General features: G+C 40.0%; 3 protein-coding genes across 4 annotated transcripts in view; 1 reads left to right on the forward strand and 2 right to left on the reverse strand.

Annotated features, from left to right (window-relative positions):
* Positions 1-5,506, forward strand: part of LOC134793048 (nipped-B-like protein) — a 31,054-nt gene extending 25,548 nt beyond the window's left edge. Inside the window, exon 27 of the mRNA XM_063764573.1 lies at positions 5,318-5,506. Within this exon, the coding sequence (XP_063620643.1) occupies positions 5,318-5,506 (189 nt within the window). The remainder of the gene's footprint in view (positions 1-5,317) is intronic.
* A 623-nt stretch (positions 5,507-6,129) lies between these two features.
* LOC134792864 (uncharacterized) lies at positions 6,130-10,085 on the reverse strand. Its single transcript, XM_063764293.1, has 3 exons — positions 9,849-10,085; positions 7,581-7,806; positions 6,130-6,450 (listed from the first exon to the last, which is right to left on the reverse strand). The coding sequence occupies exons 2-3, from the start codon at positions 7,797-7,799 to the stop codon at positions 6,289-6,291; spliced, it is 381 nt and encodes a 126-aa protein (XP_063620363.1). The 5' UTR covers positions 7,800-7,806; positions 9,849-10,085; the 3' UTR covers positions 6,130-6,288.
* A 540-nt stretch (positions 10,086-10,625) lies between these two features.
* On the reverse strand, positions 10,626-13,532 carry LOC134792865 (nucleolar protein dao-5-like). Of its 2 annotated transcripts, none has more exons than XM_063764294.1 (3): positions 13,274-13,532; positions 13,088-13,193; positions 10,626-12,983 (listed from the first exon to the last, which is right to left on the reverse strand). In XM_063764294.1, the coding sequence occupies exons 1-3, from the start codon at positions 13,292-13,294 to the stop codon at positions 11,050-11,052; spliced, it is 2,061 nt and encodes a 686-aa protein (XP_063620364.1). In that variant the 5' UTR covers positions 13,295-13,532; the 3' UTR covers positions 10,626-11,049. The 2 variants fall into 2 exon arrangements, with proteins under 2 accessions (XP_063620364.1, XP_063620365.1); XM_063764295.1 differs by having other exon boundaries at positions 10,626-12,482; positions 13,274-13,525.
* Between the last annotated feature and the right edge of the window lie 1,601 nt (positions 13,533-15,133).

Below are 15,133 nucleotides of genomic sequence, written 5' to 3' on the forward strand. Positions count from 1 at the left end.
CCCTCCTCCTCTTGAAAACAGCTAATCTCATGAAAAAATGTTCGATGCCTAACGTGTCACAAATTTTATGCTCTACAACTCTTCCCTATACATGTAAACAGCGTTGGAGCTATAGAAATCTTGATATTCGCGAAAAACCGATTTTCATGAACTTTGACCTTGAATAACTTGTGATGCGCACACGATATATGGGTCGACTTTTAAGAGAACCTTTAAATAGTATTTTATACAATCGTGATATAATAGAGAGTTTTTCAGTCGAGTACCGTGTTTAGGCAACGAAGCTTGCTGAGTTGCCTAAGTAAGGTACGAGATTGAAAAGCTTGATTATATCACTATTGTATACAATACTTTTTCTACGAGTGAGCAAAAATAATACTTTAAACTAGTAGAATCATACAAACAAACCAAACCAAAAGTATACAGCTAACAAGGAAGGGTACCCAACTGTCCGACTCCGATTTGATTTATTTTGATATATGTTATAGAGTAGTCTATAATAACGGACACTTATTTTTTTTTTAGCTGCCCAAACTCAACCTGTTAGGAGAAAATGGCCTTCAAAGTACTGAAAATTTACTAAACCTTCTAATTTCTGAGAAGAGACATGTTCAAAAAAATTGATAATTAATTACGGCTGCTATTTAACTGATCACCAGATTTAGTAAAATTTAATACCAAAAAAAACTATTTTACCACCCTAAAATAATGAATGATCACCAAAATTATAACACCATTTTAATGTGAAATGATTACCAATTTTATTACACTTTACTATCCTTTTAAAGGAAATGACACCAAACTAATCATTATTAACCCAAAAATACTAAATGATTACCAAATTTCAAACCCCATTTTAATGTGAAATGATAACCAAATTTTTACATCTTGCTATCCTATTAAAGAGAATGACACCAAAATAATCATTGTAAACCCAAAAATAGTAAATGACCACCAAAATTAGAACTCCATTTTAATGTAAAATTATAACCAAATTTTTTAATCTTGATCTCATATTAAAGCAAATGACTCCAAAATAATCATTGTAAACCCAAAAATAGTAAATGACCACCAAAATTGTAACCACATTTTAATTAAAAATGTGCAAATATTTAATATAATTATCGTTATCCTATTAAATTAATTAATCCACTTCTTCACCTTTTTCTAGTAGCATTTTATTTCTGTTACAGTCGCAGTTCTAACCTAACCTAACCCACTTTTCTAGTAGCATTTCGTTTCTGTAAGGTTCGCAGTTCAAACCTAACCTAACCCACTTTTCTAGTAGCATTTCGTTTCTGTATGGTTCGCAGTTCAAACCTAACCTAACCCACTTTTCTAGTAGCATTTTTTTTCTGTAAGGGTCGCAGTTCAAACCTAACCTAACCCACTTTTCTAGTAGCATTTCTTTTCTGTAAGGGTCGCAGTTCAAACCTAACCTAACCCACTTTTCTAGTAGCATTTCTTTTCTGCAAGGGTCGCAGTTCAAACCTAACCTAACCCACTTTTCTAGTAGCATTTCTTTTCTGTAAGGGTCGCATTTAAACCTAACCTATCCCACTTTTCTAGTAGCATTTCTTTTCTGTAAGGGTCGCAGTTCAAACCTAACCTAACCCACTTTTCTAGTTTTTTTTCTTTTCTGTAAGGGTCGCAGTTCAAACCTAACCTAACCCATTTTTCTAGTAGCATTTGGTTTCTGTAAGGGTCGCAGTTCAAACCTAACCTAACCCACTTTTCTAGTAGCATTTCGTATCTGTATGGGTAGCAGTTGAAACTTAACCTAGCCCACTTTTTTAGTAGCATTTCGATTCTGTGCGGATCGCAGTTCTAACCTAACCTAACCCACTTTTATAGTAGCATTTCGTTTCTGTAAAGGTCGCAGTTCAAACCTAACCTGACCTACTTTTCTAGTACCATTTCGTTTCTGTAAGGGTCGCAGTGCTAACCTAACCCACTTAACTGATAGCAGTTTGACTTACTTTTCTAGTAGCATAACGAAATGCTACTAGAAAAGTAGATTAGGTAAGGTAAGTATGCGGTGCGGGGTACGGGGGGTTGAGCGGGAGGGGCTAGTAATTTTGGCATCAGTTTACTTTATTTGGTAATATGTATACATTTTTTGGTAATCATAGTGGTTTATTTAGGTGAAAATATCGCATTAATTTGGTCTTCAAGATTTGGTGATCATTAATGATTTTTGGTGATCATTCAATATATTTGGTATTTGAATACAATTTGAAGTGCAGTCGTAATTAAAATGGTGGTACTTTTGTATTTTTAGGTCTTATTTTTTTGGTGTTCAGTAATTTTTTTGGTAAGCATGATAGCCATTAATTACTGGTTTCGTTATATGTTGGAGAACATGAATAAAGAATGGGGACGTGTTTTGTCATTTCACCACAAACTCGTTTTTTATATAAAAAAAAATATAAATATGATAAATAAATATAATAAATATATTTTTATATTAACAGGTTGAGTTTGGGCAGCTAAAAAAAAATACGTGTCCGTTATTTTAGACTACTCTATAACATATATAAAAATTTATTTTGTTCCGATTTTGTTTCCGATTTGATTTATCAAATCGGAGTCGGACAGTTGGGTACCCTTCCTTGTAAGATTCGCGAGCAGCTGCGATACCTTCATACTGGTACGCGCCCCGGCCGCCGCGCCCCGCGCTCCACGGCGGGTTGGTCAACGACACCTTCTCGTAACTCATGAGGCCCTGGTACTTGCTCCGCGCTAAATTCAATTTTTAGACTGTTGTTTACTCGATTTTCGCCACCGTAGCCTATGGAGACTAACAAGCAACACTAAGTGGTTTTCGTAGTCTATGGATGTTGCTATATTAAGGGTGTCACATGCGCGTTTCTGACTTATGAACCAATTGCTTCTACTATACAACCTGAAATAAATAATTAATTTGAGCTACGGTTTTGTTTCGTCCTCTTGATCGCGGCGAGTTGTGATTGGTCAATTTCATTATAGTTGACTAAACTGTATCGAAATTAATATTATAGTTGAGTTGGGAGCCCATACATTAAAAATACCCAATTGCAGTTTGGTATAAGAAATCTTAATGCAAGAATTACAGTCGACGAGTAGAAAAATGTCATAACGAAGGTGTATACGAGTTTCCAGCTTATTATCTCTCATTCCGAGGTTGACCCCTTTTTTAGGCTTAAGATGACTGGCCCACTATAATAAGGGGCACCAAAGGAGCCGTCAGATTTTTGGCGCGAGGCGTAAATGTGAAGTTTATATATCTATAAATCTATGTGGAGAGGTCTGGAGAGGCCACGCACTCTTTGTGAAATTTTCAGTGCGATTTTTGAACACTAATCTCATAATTTTTTTACTTTTACACACTTATTAAGATCATAATTTTTTTTTAATTTGTCTCGCAAGAAGAACGACACAACCCTCCGTGTTCGCTCCGTATAGTGCCAATCCTCGTTCTATGCAAAGGTTCGTACTTCGGCTTTCACAGCTGACGTAGATGCGGGACGCTTTTCGGGTCCTTATATTATGCAGCAACTCTGGTTGTTGACATTTTAGACGGAGAGCTAGTTACGGAAATAGATTTGCAATTTATAGAGCAACGAAATCCCTCTAGTTTGTGTGCCATACTGCCATTATTTATTAATTCGGGCGCCTGGCAGCTGTTCAGCGGTGGGTGTGAGAGGTGTCAAATAAATTGAAGGTAGCTAATTATGTATTTAATTCGAATATAACATTGCCAGGCGTTTTAATTGGTGGAAAAGTAGTGCCAGATGACGTCCAAGATGCGCGAAAAAGTCATCTCATTTACTGGGTCAAATGTTATCGTGTTTCGTTACCCAAAGGGTGAAAACGGGACCTTATTACCATAAGGTCCCGTTTTCGGTCCTCTATAAATTGCACACCTTCAATTGTTTTTACAACCCCTTTGTTGCCCAACCACTGTCACACCCACCGCTGAACAGCTGTCAGGCGCCCGGATTAATTAATAATGATAGTATGGCACACTATAGTTTTTTTAGCATTAGAAATAAGGTAAACAATCTTGATGTGTCTTTTAATTGAAAAACACATTTTAAAAATAAGTCACGGCAAATATGTAACAATTATGAATGTAATACGATCATTTATATTCTCTTGCTTTCATAAGTAATAGTTTTTGATTTTTAAAAAGCGTTTTTCAATTAAAAGACATGTCAAGATCGCTTACCTTCTTTCAAGTTCTTTCTAATGCTAAAAAAAAAACGAACTATAACTATAGTTCGTTTTTTTAGCATTAGTAAGAAGGTAAGCGATCTTGACATGTCTTTGAAAAACGCTTTTTTGACCGAAGCGAAGCGAAGGTCTACGTTTTGACTCGGGCGTTTTGCTTTTGTATGTCCGGATGTTCTCCTCTACAGGTCGCAATTCTTAACCGATTCTCGTGAAATTTTGTAACCGAATTCTATGAACCGATAAAAAAATTTTGTCGAACCGGTTTTTGAAAATTTTTCAAAATGGAAAAGTTGTGATAGCTCGCGCTTATACAAATAGTCGTATCGGTATCATAAGAGTGTATTCTTTTTGAGATATGTTTATAGATTAAATGGCCAAAAAATCAGAAAATTTATTTCGCTGGTTTCGGAGGTATTGAGATATTTGATTTTAACTAATTGTAACTTGAGAATGAGTAGCTAAATTTCGTCAGCTTATCTATGAACTATTTGGCTCAGTTTGTAAAGGTTCGCTTTTTTTTGTTTGCACAGAGAGTCTGGGTTCGATCCCCAGTATTTGTATGCTGGGATATAACTTTTTTATTTTTTTACACTTAAATTTCGTATTGTTTTTTTAAATTTACTATATTTAAAGCTCTTAGCACCATGTAATTTAAAGCTCTGCTCGCGAGGTCTACAGCTCACAGAGCAACTAGTATAAATCAGTAACTACTACTTATGAAAGCAGAAGAATGTAAATGATCGTATTAGATTCATAATTGTTACATATTTGCCGTGACTTATTTTTAAAACGTGTTTTTCAATAAAAAGACATATCAACATTGTTTACTTTATTTCTAATGCAAAAAAAATGAACAATAGAGGGATTTCATTGCTCTATAAATTGCAAACCTATTTCCGTAGCTAGAGACCATTTGACAATGCACACCACAGGGATGACAAAACATATGCATTTATTTCAGCTGTCAAAGAATGCGATCGATATTTTGATAGACTACTCCTCGTACATCTCCTAGTCTCGTTTATCCATCTCCCCGGTCGAGGTTATAACAACAAACGGAGACATCTCTACGCTTGTCTAATGCCGTTTTAATTTCCACCAGTTCAAGCAGCTGATGCTGAAATTCGACCCCGAGGAGGAGGAGGACGAGGAGTTCACGCCGGGCGGCGCGGGGGCGGCGGGGGGAGCGGCGGCGACAGCGGGCTCCGGCGCCGCGCCCGCGCCCGCCGCGCCGCCGCCGCCCGCGCCCCCCGCGCCCCCCGCGCCCCCCGCGCCGCCGCCCGCCACCTAGCGCGCCCGCCCCGGCCCCGGCCCCGCCCCGGCGCCTACACAGTGAACAGTGCCCGTGCCCAAGCCCGTGGACTTTAATAAATAAAGACGATTAGACTCGCGCGGCCCCGCCGGGGGGGACCCTAGAGATTGATTAATTTATTGCGCTCGGTCGTGCGGCCGGCCCGGACGCGGCGCCGCGCCGGCGCGTGTACAGAGCCCCCGGCGCCGGCGCCGCGCGCCCGCTCCGCCCCGCGCCCGCCCCCGGCGCGCCCGGCGATCTTAAATTTTTGCGTAAGTTAAATCTGAGAAACTCGATTTTGTTTATATTAAAAGTCTTGTGTGTAGATAATTTTTATGAAGAATATAAAGTATATGTACCTCCCCGGACTTGAGTTTCTTGACCGTAGTCTTAACTGTTGTTCCACTAGATTCGATATTGTTTGTCGGTAGGCGGCGGCGAATTCTAATATTTAAGATCGAGGGTCAATTTTAAATGTATCCGTCGATCCGTTTTAATAAAGCACGTTTGGCATACGTTTTAAAACTCGAGTCCATGTAACGAGTGACCTAGCGATGTTGACGAGGACGCTGCAATAATTGCATTTCTTATGATTAAGAAGACATTAAAGTTACAAGGCTAGATTTTTACAAATATTATTTTTTATATTTACAACCCTGTTTATTATTCAAAGATTTTATAGCGAAACGCTTACAAATATCACACTTGAGTAAATAAATGTAAAATATAGTACATATCGTATATAAATTTCACGAACGACACATAAACTTGAAAAGGGACTCCTAGCAGGAAATCTTGTTTGCCCTTTCCTCGGAGATGGCGAACTTGTTGCAGAGGAAGAAGATGAGGTTTTCCTTGGTGGGTTTGACCTTGCCCTCCGCCACGAGCCGCTTCAGGTTGCGCAGGCGCTGCTTGTGCGGGTACTCGCCGCCTGGTTTTGTACCCTGGTAAAATAAATAACGTTCAGTAGAACGAAAAAATGTTCTTGAGAAATAGAACAAAACAAAACTGAAGAAATACATATGCGGAACATCAAGTAGTTGTTACTTGTTACTCAACATAATATAATTTAAAACTATTCTATATTTTGCACTTTGCTCGTCTTCGGTGGTAATCACACTGGCGCCGCTTTCGAATGCGCACAATATCGGTGTAAGATAAATTGCGCTATAGAAATGCATGGCACTGTCTGGCTCTAAGACGCGCCCCGAATACAACCATTTGATGTGCAACGTACAGTAATTCATCAACGCCTACAATTTAATTGAAAACTGGCGAGAACAAAATCATAAAAAATAAACATTTAAATGTACCGCCTATTTCAAACGTTGGTTAAAAACGGAAATGTTAAAAGTGTTGGCCAAAGCCAATAAACGCATTTGCTATCGACAATCAAAGATTAATTTATAGGCGATCTTTAAATTTTGTTTTCCTTGACGTAGCTCTATTCTCGACTTCATCGCAGATATTCAACTATAAATCTGGCACGCTTGTTAGCTGTTTATCTATCTTTCACATTCTTGTTTTTTTTTGTCGTCAAGCCAGCATTAAACCATTTGACGCTCTCTAAGGAATTGCAACTTATAATACATTATAATCAATAAGTCGAAAATTGACCTTTAAAGTGCTATTCTAAGGGACGTTGAAAATTTCATAAACGTGTTAACTTCCAGAAATTGTATTTCGTTTTAAGTAAGTACATACCGTCAACTTTTATCGCTATTCACTCCGTTTAACGGTACCTTATTGGAGTGACTACGAATTGGGAGTCCGTAGGTCAATGTCAAAAAACATATATGATATAGGGGGCTGTCCATAAATTACGTCATCGTTTTTTGACGATTTTTGACCCCCCCCCCCCCCAATCATGCTTCCAAAATCATGCTTCGAATGACCCCGTTTCCTCCTAATTTATGAATAGCCCCTAGGTAGGCGGTAGTAGGTGGTACTAATGGTCTTTCCGGATGCGGCGACTGTGTGCCAGCGGCACAGACACAGACACAGAGTTGCGCCTAACAACTCGCAGCTTCACTTTAAATGTGTTAAAAATATCGACCGAGAAGAACAATCATACCTCATCAGCGTTCGGTGAGTAGTCAGGTGGCGGAATGCCGATAATGGAGCTGTCCCACATGACGGGGTGCCACGGGCGGCGCACCGGCTGCGGCGGCGGCGCGGCGGCCACCGGCGGCCGCAGCGGCAGCGACTTCACGTCCACGTACTGCTCTTCCTCGAACTCCTCCTCCTGCGCCGCTTCTATCGCCGGAACCTCCTCACTGCCTTCCCGGCTCATAGTGGTGCTGAGGAGACAACAGCTGTCTTTAGATCAAGTTCATCAATCAAGACAAACCTACTAGTTAAACACAGATCTTAACAATAAAAGTTATCATTTTCTATATAGAAAGGAAAGCTAACTCCAAATTGAGTTACCAAACAGATAATAACAGTTAGTGTACTACAGATAGACAGAAAAATCTGCAGACTATTTTAGCATGACACTCGTTGTCAAGCGTGACTACTTAAAGTCGCACTTGCTAAACGGTTGGGAGTCTTTTAAGCTTTTCAACTATATGTATACCTACAGTGTGTCCTCTTATTTTTTTTTTTCAAAGATTAGTCATACCTACTCATTTTATGGGGCCAGCTCCACGCAATCGCAAAAAAAATTGTCGACCCATATAATACTTTGACATCCGATTAGCCAATGGGCAGTTTTTTCGCAAGTTCAGGGCAATTTATACTTGGTCGAGCAGATCTTGTCAGTAGAAAAAGGCGACAAATTTGAAAAATGTAGGCGCGAAGGGATATCGTCCCATAGAAAATTTGAATTTCGCGCCTTTTTTTACTGACAAGTTTTGGTATATATATATATCAATTTAAGAAATTTTTGATAGATAAATAATAATATAGTTGTTCAAGCAGATCTTGTCAGTAGAAAAAGGCGGCAAATTTGAAAAATGTAGGCGCGATGGGATATCGTCTCATAGAAAATTTGAATTTCGCGCCTTTTTCTACTGACAAGATTTGCTTGACCAAGTACATAAATGTTTTTATATTTTTATTCGCAGTTTTGTTGTAGCTTTGTCTATTGTTGTAAGTACCTAATACATATATAAATATTAAAAATTCTGAAATTTAGTACCTAGCCAAAGCTGACTTCAGCAGCATTTAGGTTAACCTACTTTCAGTAAAGTAAACAAAAAGTGTTAGTCATTGTTGCATGCCTACATTGAATGAGATCATGGCAAACAAAAGAGACATTTGTCAAGATTCACTGAAATAAATAGACCGCGGGCCAGGAGCAAATATAGTCAGTCATCGCCTCCCGCTTTATAAGTACTTTCTCAGATGATAGTTTAGATGTTATCGTGAATTAAAAAAAATGTCAGCCGGTTGTATCGCGGTGGAAAGACCGTCAGTTGATCACATGAATATGTAAAAAACAAATATATTTTTTTTTTCAGTCATCCCCTCCCGTTTGATACTCTGTCAGATGATAGTTTAGATGCTTTTATAAATAGAAAAAACCTTAAGCCGGTTGTATAGCGGTGGAATGACCGTCATCTACTTGCATAAACATGTAAAAAATAGGCGCCTTACCATTTATGTCCGCAAATCCATAAGGTGTTTATTAAAATGCGTGATGAAATATCAAACGGGAGGCGAAAACAAAATTTATTATATTTTTTTACATGTTTCGCTGGCTGCCATTCCTCAATCCACCAACGGAGCGGCAGCTGACGCCCATGAGGGTTCATCGTACATAAACGTTAACCACTATACGAGTTATCACCCGAGAGGCGATTGGTCATGGAAATCTGTTCCTGGCCCGCGGTCTAAAAAGAAAACGTAATCCGAACGTCATGAAGCTGTAATAAGAACTGCGCATTTAGGCACCGGTTTTTTTTTTTACTTATATTACTTGGCAATGTATCAAAAGCATTTTTATAAGACGACTGCAATACAACGCCATACATTAGGTAGGTTACATGAAGTAGGTTTAGGTAAGTAGTAGATCTATTTTTTCACGGTATGAATTATTGGTTAAGATGACCGAGACATCAATAAAGCCCATATAGGTACTAGGGTGTAACTCACTAAGGCCCACTTGCACCATTCCACTCACCCCCGAGGTTAACCGGTTAAACCTGGAGTTACCATAATTACCAGTACAATTTGAAACTTGGTTGACGGTTTAACCGCTTAACCCCGGGTTAGTGGGATGGTGCAAGTGGCCCTAAGAGTTATATTTATTTATCATGCATGTTTTAGGTAAACTGTTTTTTTTTAAACGTAATGTCTTATTATGTATTATTTTGTCAGTTAATCATTTACCACTTACTGTAATGACGTTCAGAACCACAATCCTCGGTTATCACAAAGCAAAACGTCCGCCGCTCAAAACATGCGCTGCCCAATACCAATTTTATTATTGGCTTTCAATCTCAAGCAGTTTTATTTATATTCACAGTACAGTGTGCCGGCGCACGGACGGATCACGACTGAAATTAATTACTTTCTCCCCCGTGGGTTTGTGATCGGGCAAAACAGTTCCTTCATGACGATAACTTGGACAATTCCCAGTAAAATAGGAACATTAAAACCATTATTGACATCTGGGACGCTGGCCGAAATCCGTGCCAACAATTTAAGATACAATGACGCCTGGTAGTTTCCATTTGGATCATGCCTACATGTAGCTATATGAATGAACGTGATTGCTACGGGAATAGCCTAATACTACCGGTATTTGTGTGCATCTGTTCCTTCGGCATGGAAATTTACCAAATTATTATAGGCTTCATACCTCCTGGGTACAAGTTTCAATATCTGACTTTAGAGAACGTATTTATTCATATTAGCCATAAACTGGGATCGTAAAAATTCTCATTCACAATTGCATAAAAATAGCAAGGATGAAAAAGATTCTTCATCAACTTTAGTACGCGAATTCTACCTATGCAATTCATGGTCCTTCTAGCCGGATTGAACAATACTAGACATTCAAGAACTCCGGTTGGTGGACCATGCCTGTGTATCAAAATCTAACGGGGTGTTAAAAAGTTGCAGTTAAAAAATAAATTTGGCACTAATAATAAGAAATAAAACCACAGTAAACATAACAATAACATAGTCATTTTATTTCAAAAACATCTAAAACTAGTTAACAATGAAGAATCCATGAATATAAAAATATGTATCTACTTAACATTTTTTCTGGGTCATTAACTAACCATCGAGTAAACCAACAATTAATTAACCATCATTAATACTGAAAATTAAAATTTCCTAAACCGACAATTATTGGACTTTGATATAAGAACACATTTAACAACTTTCTATTTTTATATCTTGCTGGTTTTGTTTTTATTTGAAATTTCACGCCTGATTTGCTGCGTCGACAAGCATGGCAAACAGTGAAATCTTAGTTTGATTACGCAACAAGTACCCGTTACCTTCTGATTAGGCTTTATCAAAAACGGTGTTGACAACGGACACGCTCTACTAACACTGTATTAGCAAATAATCTCAGCCTTAATCTCCTATGCACCTGCGACAATTTCATCGAACGAAGCTTCATGCTCTGACCTACCTAGCATGAATTCAGGCAAGGTGACACCTAAAGCCGCACTGTAACGAGGCATAGTTTCCGCCCAATATGCTGCTTTCGAATCGGCGCCTGCGAACTCTTCAGGCCCCAATTCAGTCTCGTCGGCGATTTCGGCGGCAGCTTCGGCCTCAGCGTCCACACTCCTTCTCAGCCGGCGCGCAGCGGTCGGCTGCGGCGCCGCAGCGGTCGGCTGCGGCGCCGCCGCGGCCGCCGCAGGCACGGCGCTGGCGACCGCCGCGACCGGGCTGGTAGCGGCGGCGGTCGGTGTGGCTTGGCTTGCTTTTTTCCGTTTTAGTTTTCTTCCATACCCGGTATTAGCCACTACATATGCGGCAGATTTCTGTGTAGGAGTTGCGTTGGCAGCTACAACTTTACTCTCGGCGCCTTCGCTTGTAGTTACAGCAACCGGAGGTACGGGGGGTTGTGATTGAAACTCTTTGAGTTCCTGATATGCTAGATGACTCCTTTTTGGTGCCGATTCAGATACGAACATGCACTCTTCATTTTTCAAACCATTCTTATCGACGCATTGGAAGCAGGTCATGCCATTTTTATGAACTTGTTTACAAGACGATCTATCCTTTTTCTTGAATTCAGCTAATACGTGCTCAACGTCTTTTTTGGGCTCGTTATCAGTGTAGAACTCGGGCAGAGCTTGCTTGTAGTTATAAGGTTTCACTAGCGGGTCAGCTTTTTCTTCGGAACTTTCGTCACTTGCAGCGCGTAGTTTTTCGCTCGGTGTGGGATGAGAACTGTGCACATAATAAGCTTTATATTTCTCTTTTGAATCGTCCTCTTCACTTTCTTCCTTGGGTGCTTTTAATTTTGCATATTCCTCGGAGGGCTTATCATCCTCTTTCGCTTCTTCGTATTTTGCTGATTTCCTAGGTGCCTCTTCTTTTTGCCCCTCTGGCTCGTCGGGTTCGTCATTACTGTCGAACTTTTTTTCTTTCGAGTAAGCATATTTATTATTTTTTGGCTCCGCAACATAGGAGCAGGATTCGTAGTTACCTCCAGTTTTAGGATCCTTGCACACATTGCATGTCATTCCATCTCTATCTACTTGTTTGCAATTTCCAGGGTTTTGTTTTATCTCAGCTGCTTGCTTTTCTGACAATTCCTTGATGCGTTCGTATTCCTTGTGGTCGTAGCCAGAATCATAACCTCCATAAGGATATTCGTAATCCTTCTTGGGGTCCTTTTCTTCTGTGTACGCACTACTGTAGGCTCCACTGTCAAACGCTTTCGGTCTGGAGATGTACTCAGATTTATAGTTATAGGGGTCATCTTCTTCATCGTCGTCTGCGTGTTTTCTTAAGTGTTCCCTTCTGTGTTCTCCCGTGTATCGCCGCAAGCGGGGAGGTCCTGCAATATAACCATTGGGCTTATAGTTTTGTTCGGCTTCAGGGTTTTCTAAGAGTTCTTCCTTGCGGTATTTAAGCGGGTGAGCTACTTCTAAATTTGTAACGGCGGGTTTAAAATATGCTGCTACTGTAGGATTCTGTTTTAAAGCAGCTAGGATCTCTCCTTGTTCGTCTTCCTCGGGCTTGTAGACTTTGTAGTCGGCATCGTGTATCTGTCTAATGTCGTATTGTGCTAAGGCCGGTTGGCGGTAGGCCGCCGAGTGCTGCACGGGGGCCCGCGGTGCCGGCTGCGCCACGAGCGGCGCCGGTTTCGGTGGAGGAAGGAAACTTTGGCTAGCAATCGGATTGAAACCGAAATTTTCAGCAGCGAAAGTCCTATCTTGAGGGCCTACCCGTCTTTGCAAGGAGTCGAGAGAACTACTGACGACAGAGTCAAACAAGTGGGGGTACTGGCTCGTGTCTAGTTTAAGCAAAGCTGCGGTAACGGGATTTGAAGCCAGGCCTGAAAAAACCATATCGTTAAAGATTTGGTTGTTAATTTGCAAGCCATAATATCTAATTGTTAAAAATTACTTAAAAGACATAAATAAAATGCGGCTTACTAACCAGAGTTATCGCTGGCGAAAATCGGAGAAAAATCCAAAGGTTGAACGAACCCTTTTTCGTTATCTTCGCTGGCGAGCACTGCTTGACATATCGTCCAAATCAACAACTGCAAATAAAATTAATGGAAAATTAAATCACCAAACTTAGATCTTTCCTTGTCGTTAAAAAAGATAGAACGATTCATACCAGACATCCGAGTCTAGACATTTTAGAGATGGGTTAAACCCAAGTGAGAACCCTACACGTCCACTACTCCTCGCTAGTTCGAGTTGCTTTTCTAGTTCTGCTTGGAATGAAAGTAACGCGCCAATATTACAAAGGCAAGGTTTTATAGGCGTGAATATTGCGCAGGTGAAAGATCGGTGCAACCGAGAGCGCGCGCTCGAGCGTATCTCGGCACAATGTCCGCTTACTCCATCGACGGGTCATGACCTGCCGATGGGGCGCCGGGGTACAGCCCTCCCAGATATTCACGGGGGTCCTACTCCGCGTTTCGCAAACGTTTTGCTAACGCTCCGAGCAGCGTTATCCCATATCCGGCTAGCATGCACGCAAAACTAAAGTCAGACCAAGAAAAGTCTGCAGCGGATTTGATAGCCCACGCAGTGCAAGTATTATTTAAAACGTCAAACTTCTATGAAATTATGACGTATAAATAACACTGGCACTGCGACGGCTATCAAAATCGCTGTAGAATTTTCGTGGCTTAACTCTACCTACGATAAGAGTTTTGCAATAAGAGAGAAAAAACGTGAGTTAGATCTGTTCTGTTTTGTAGGTAAGTTAACTTCATGAATCCAGTGTAAGTAGGTAGGTAGATGTTTTGTTTTTTATGTTACGCTTACCTCAACGTTACCGTATCCTAATGTTCGACAGCCTAATTCCAATAGTTGACTTGACAGCCCGTATTCTATTGTCGAGAATTAAGATTGAAGGTGGCAACTATTGGTAACTTAATAGCCAAAATTTCGTAAAAGTAAATTATTTATGTTTATCCCTTTCTTATAAATAAAGTCAACATTACAAATTAAGACAAACGATAATTATCTTTTTTAGGGTTCCGTACCCAAAGGGTAAAAACGGGACCCTATTACTAAGACTCCGCTGTCCGTCTGTCACCAGGCTGTATCTCACGAACCGTGATAGCTAGACAGTTGAAATTTTCACAGATGATGTATTTCTGTTGCCGCTATAACAACAAATACTAAAAACAGAATAAAATAAAGATTTAAGTGGGGCTCCCATACAACAAACGTGATTTATGACTGAAGTTAAGCAACGTCGGGCGGGGTCAGTACTTGGATGGGTGACCGTTTTTTTTTGCCGTTTTTTGCATTATGGTACGGAACCCTTCGTGCGCGAGTCCGACTCGCACTTGTCCGGTTTTTTTAAAGTTTGTCAAAGTACAAGTACTCAGTAGGATGTACGTCAGGTTATTAAATACTCGTATCGACTCTGGCAAAGTGCTAAAAATGTATGGGGACCTTTATGTATTGGGATTAAGGTATGTATACATATTTTTGGTACCTTGCCGGTGTCTATATTGAATAGCCTGACGTACCTACATACATCCTACTGAGTACTTAACTTACCATTCAGCTGGAGGCACTATTTCGTAGAGATTGTGGAGTCATTGGTTTTATTTTTAATGTACCTATGTAACATAAAAACTTATTACAAAAAAAAGAAAACCGACTTCAAAAAGGTTGAAATAAAATATTATCCTTTTTTAAGTCTATGCGTTACCAACTGATATGTTTGAAGTCGGTGCCAAGTCAGATTTAGAAGCATACCATGATTTTGGTGCGATTCGATAAGGATGTACGTTGGATTGCCTTACACGACGACAATGAACGTACTTTCTGTAGGTACCTAAGAATACGATCAAACATTCTTGTCGCAGTCCGTACCATGTTTGTCGGCACGGCACATTAGTGTAAATCCAATGCATTTTTTTGGCGTCGTATTTTTAAAGAGCATTTCTTACTAATGCTCGAACAGACAGTCTGGGACTGAGTTATTTACCGTCCCTTATCCAGAGGACTA

This window comes from Cydia splendana, chromosome 8 (assembly GCF_910591565.1).
Source record: "Cydia splendana chromosome 8, ilCydSple1.2, whole genome shotgun sequence".
In the NCBI taxonomy this organism is placed as follows: domain Eukaryota; kingdom Metazoa; phylum Arthropoda; class Insecta; order Lepidoptera; family Tortricidae; genus Cydia; species Cydia splendana.

Excerpts from the sequence above, each read along its gene's own strand:
- LOC134792865 (XM_063764294.1), bottom strand. The coding sequence starts at position 13,294 with ATGTCTAGACTCGGATGTCTG. Across the intron at positions 13,194-13,273 it reads TGTCTAGACTCGGATGTCTG|TTGTTGATTTGGACGATATG; the intron begins GTATGAATCGTT and ends TTTTATTTGCAG. Across the intron at positions 12,984-13,087 it reads TTTCGCCAGCGATAACTCTG|GCCTGGCTTCAAATCCCGTT; the intron begins GTTAGTAAGCCG and ends TGGTTTTTTCAG.
- LOC134792864 (XM_063764293.1), bottom strand. The coding sequence starts at position 7,799 with ATGAGCCGGGAAGGCAGTGAGGAGGTTCCGGCGATAGAAGCGGCGCAG. Across the intron at positions 6,451-7,580 it reads ACTCACCGAACGCTGATGAG|GGTACAAAACCAGGCGGCGA; the intron begins GTATGATTGTTC and ends TTATTTTACCAG.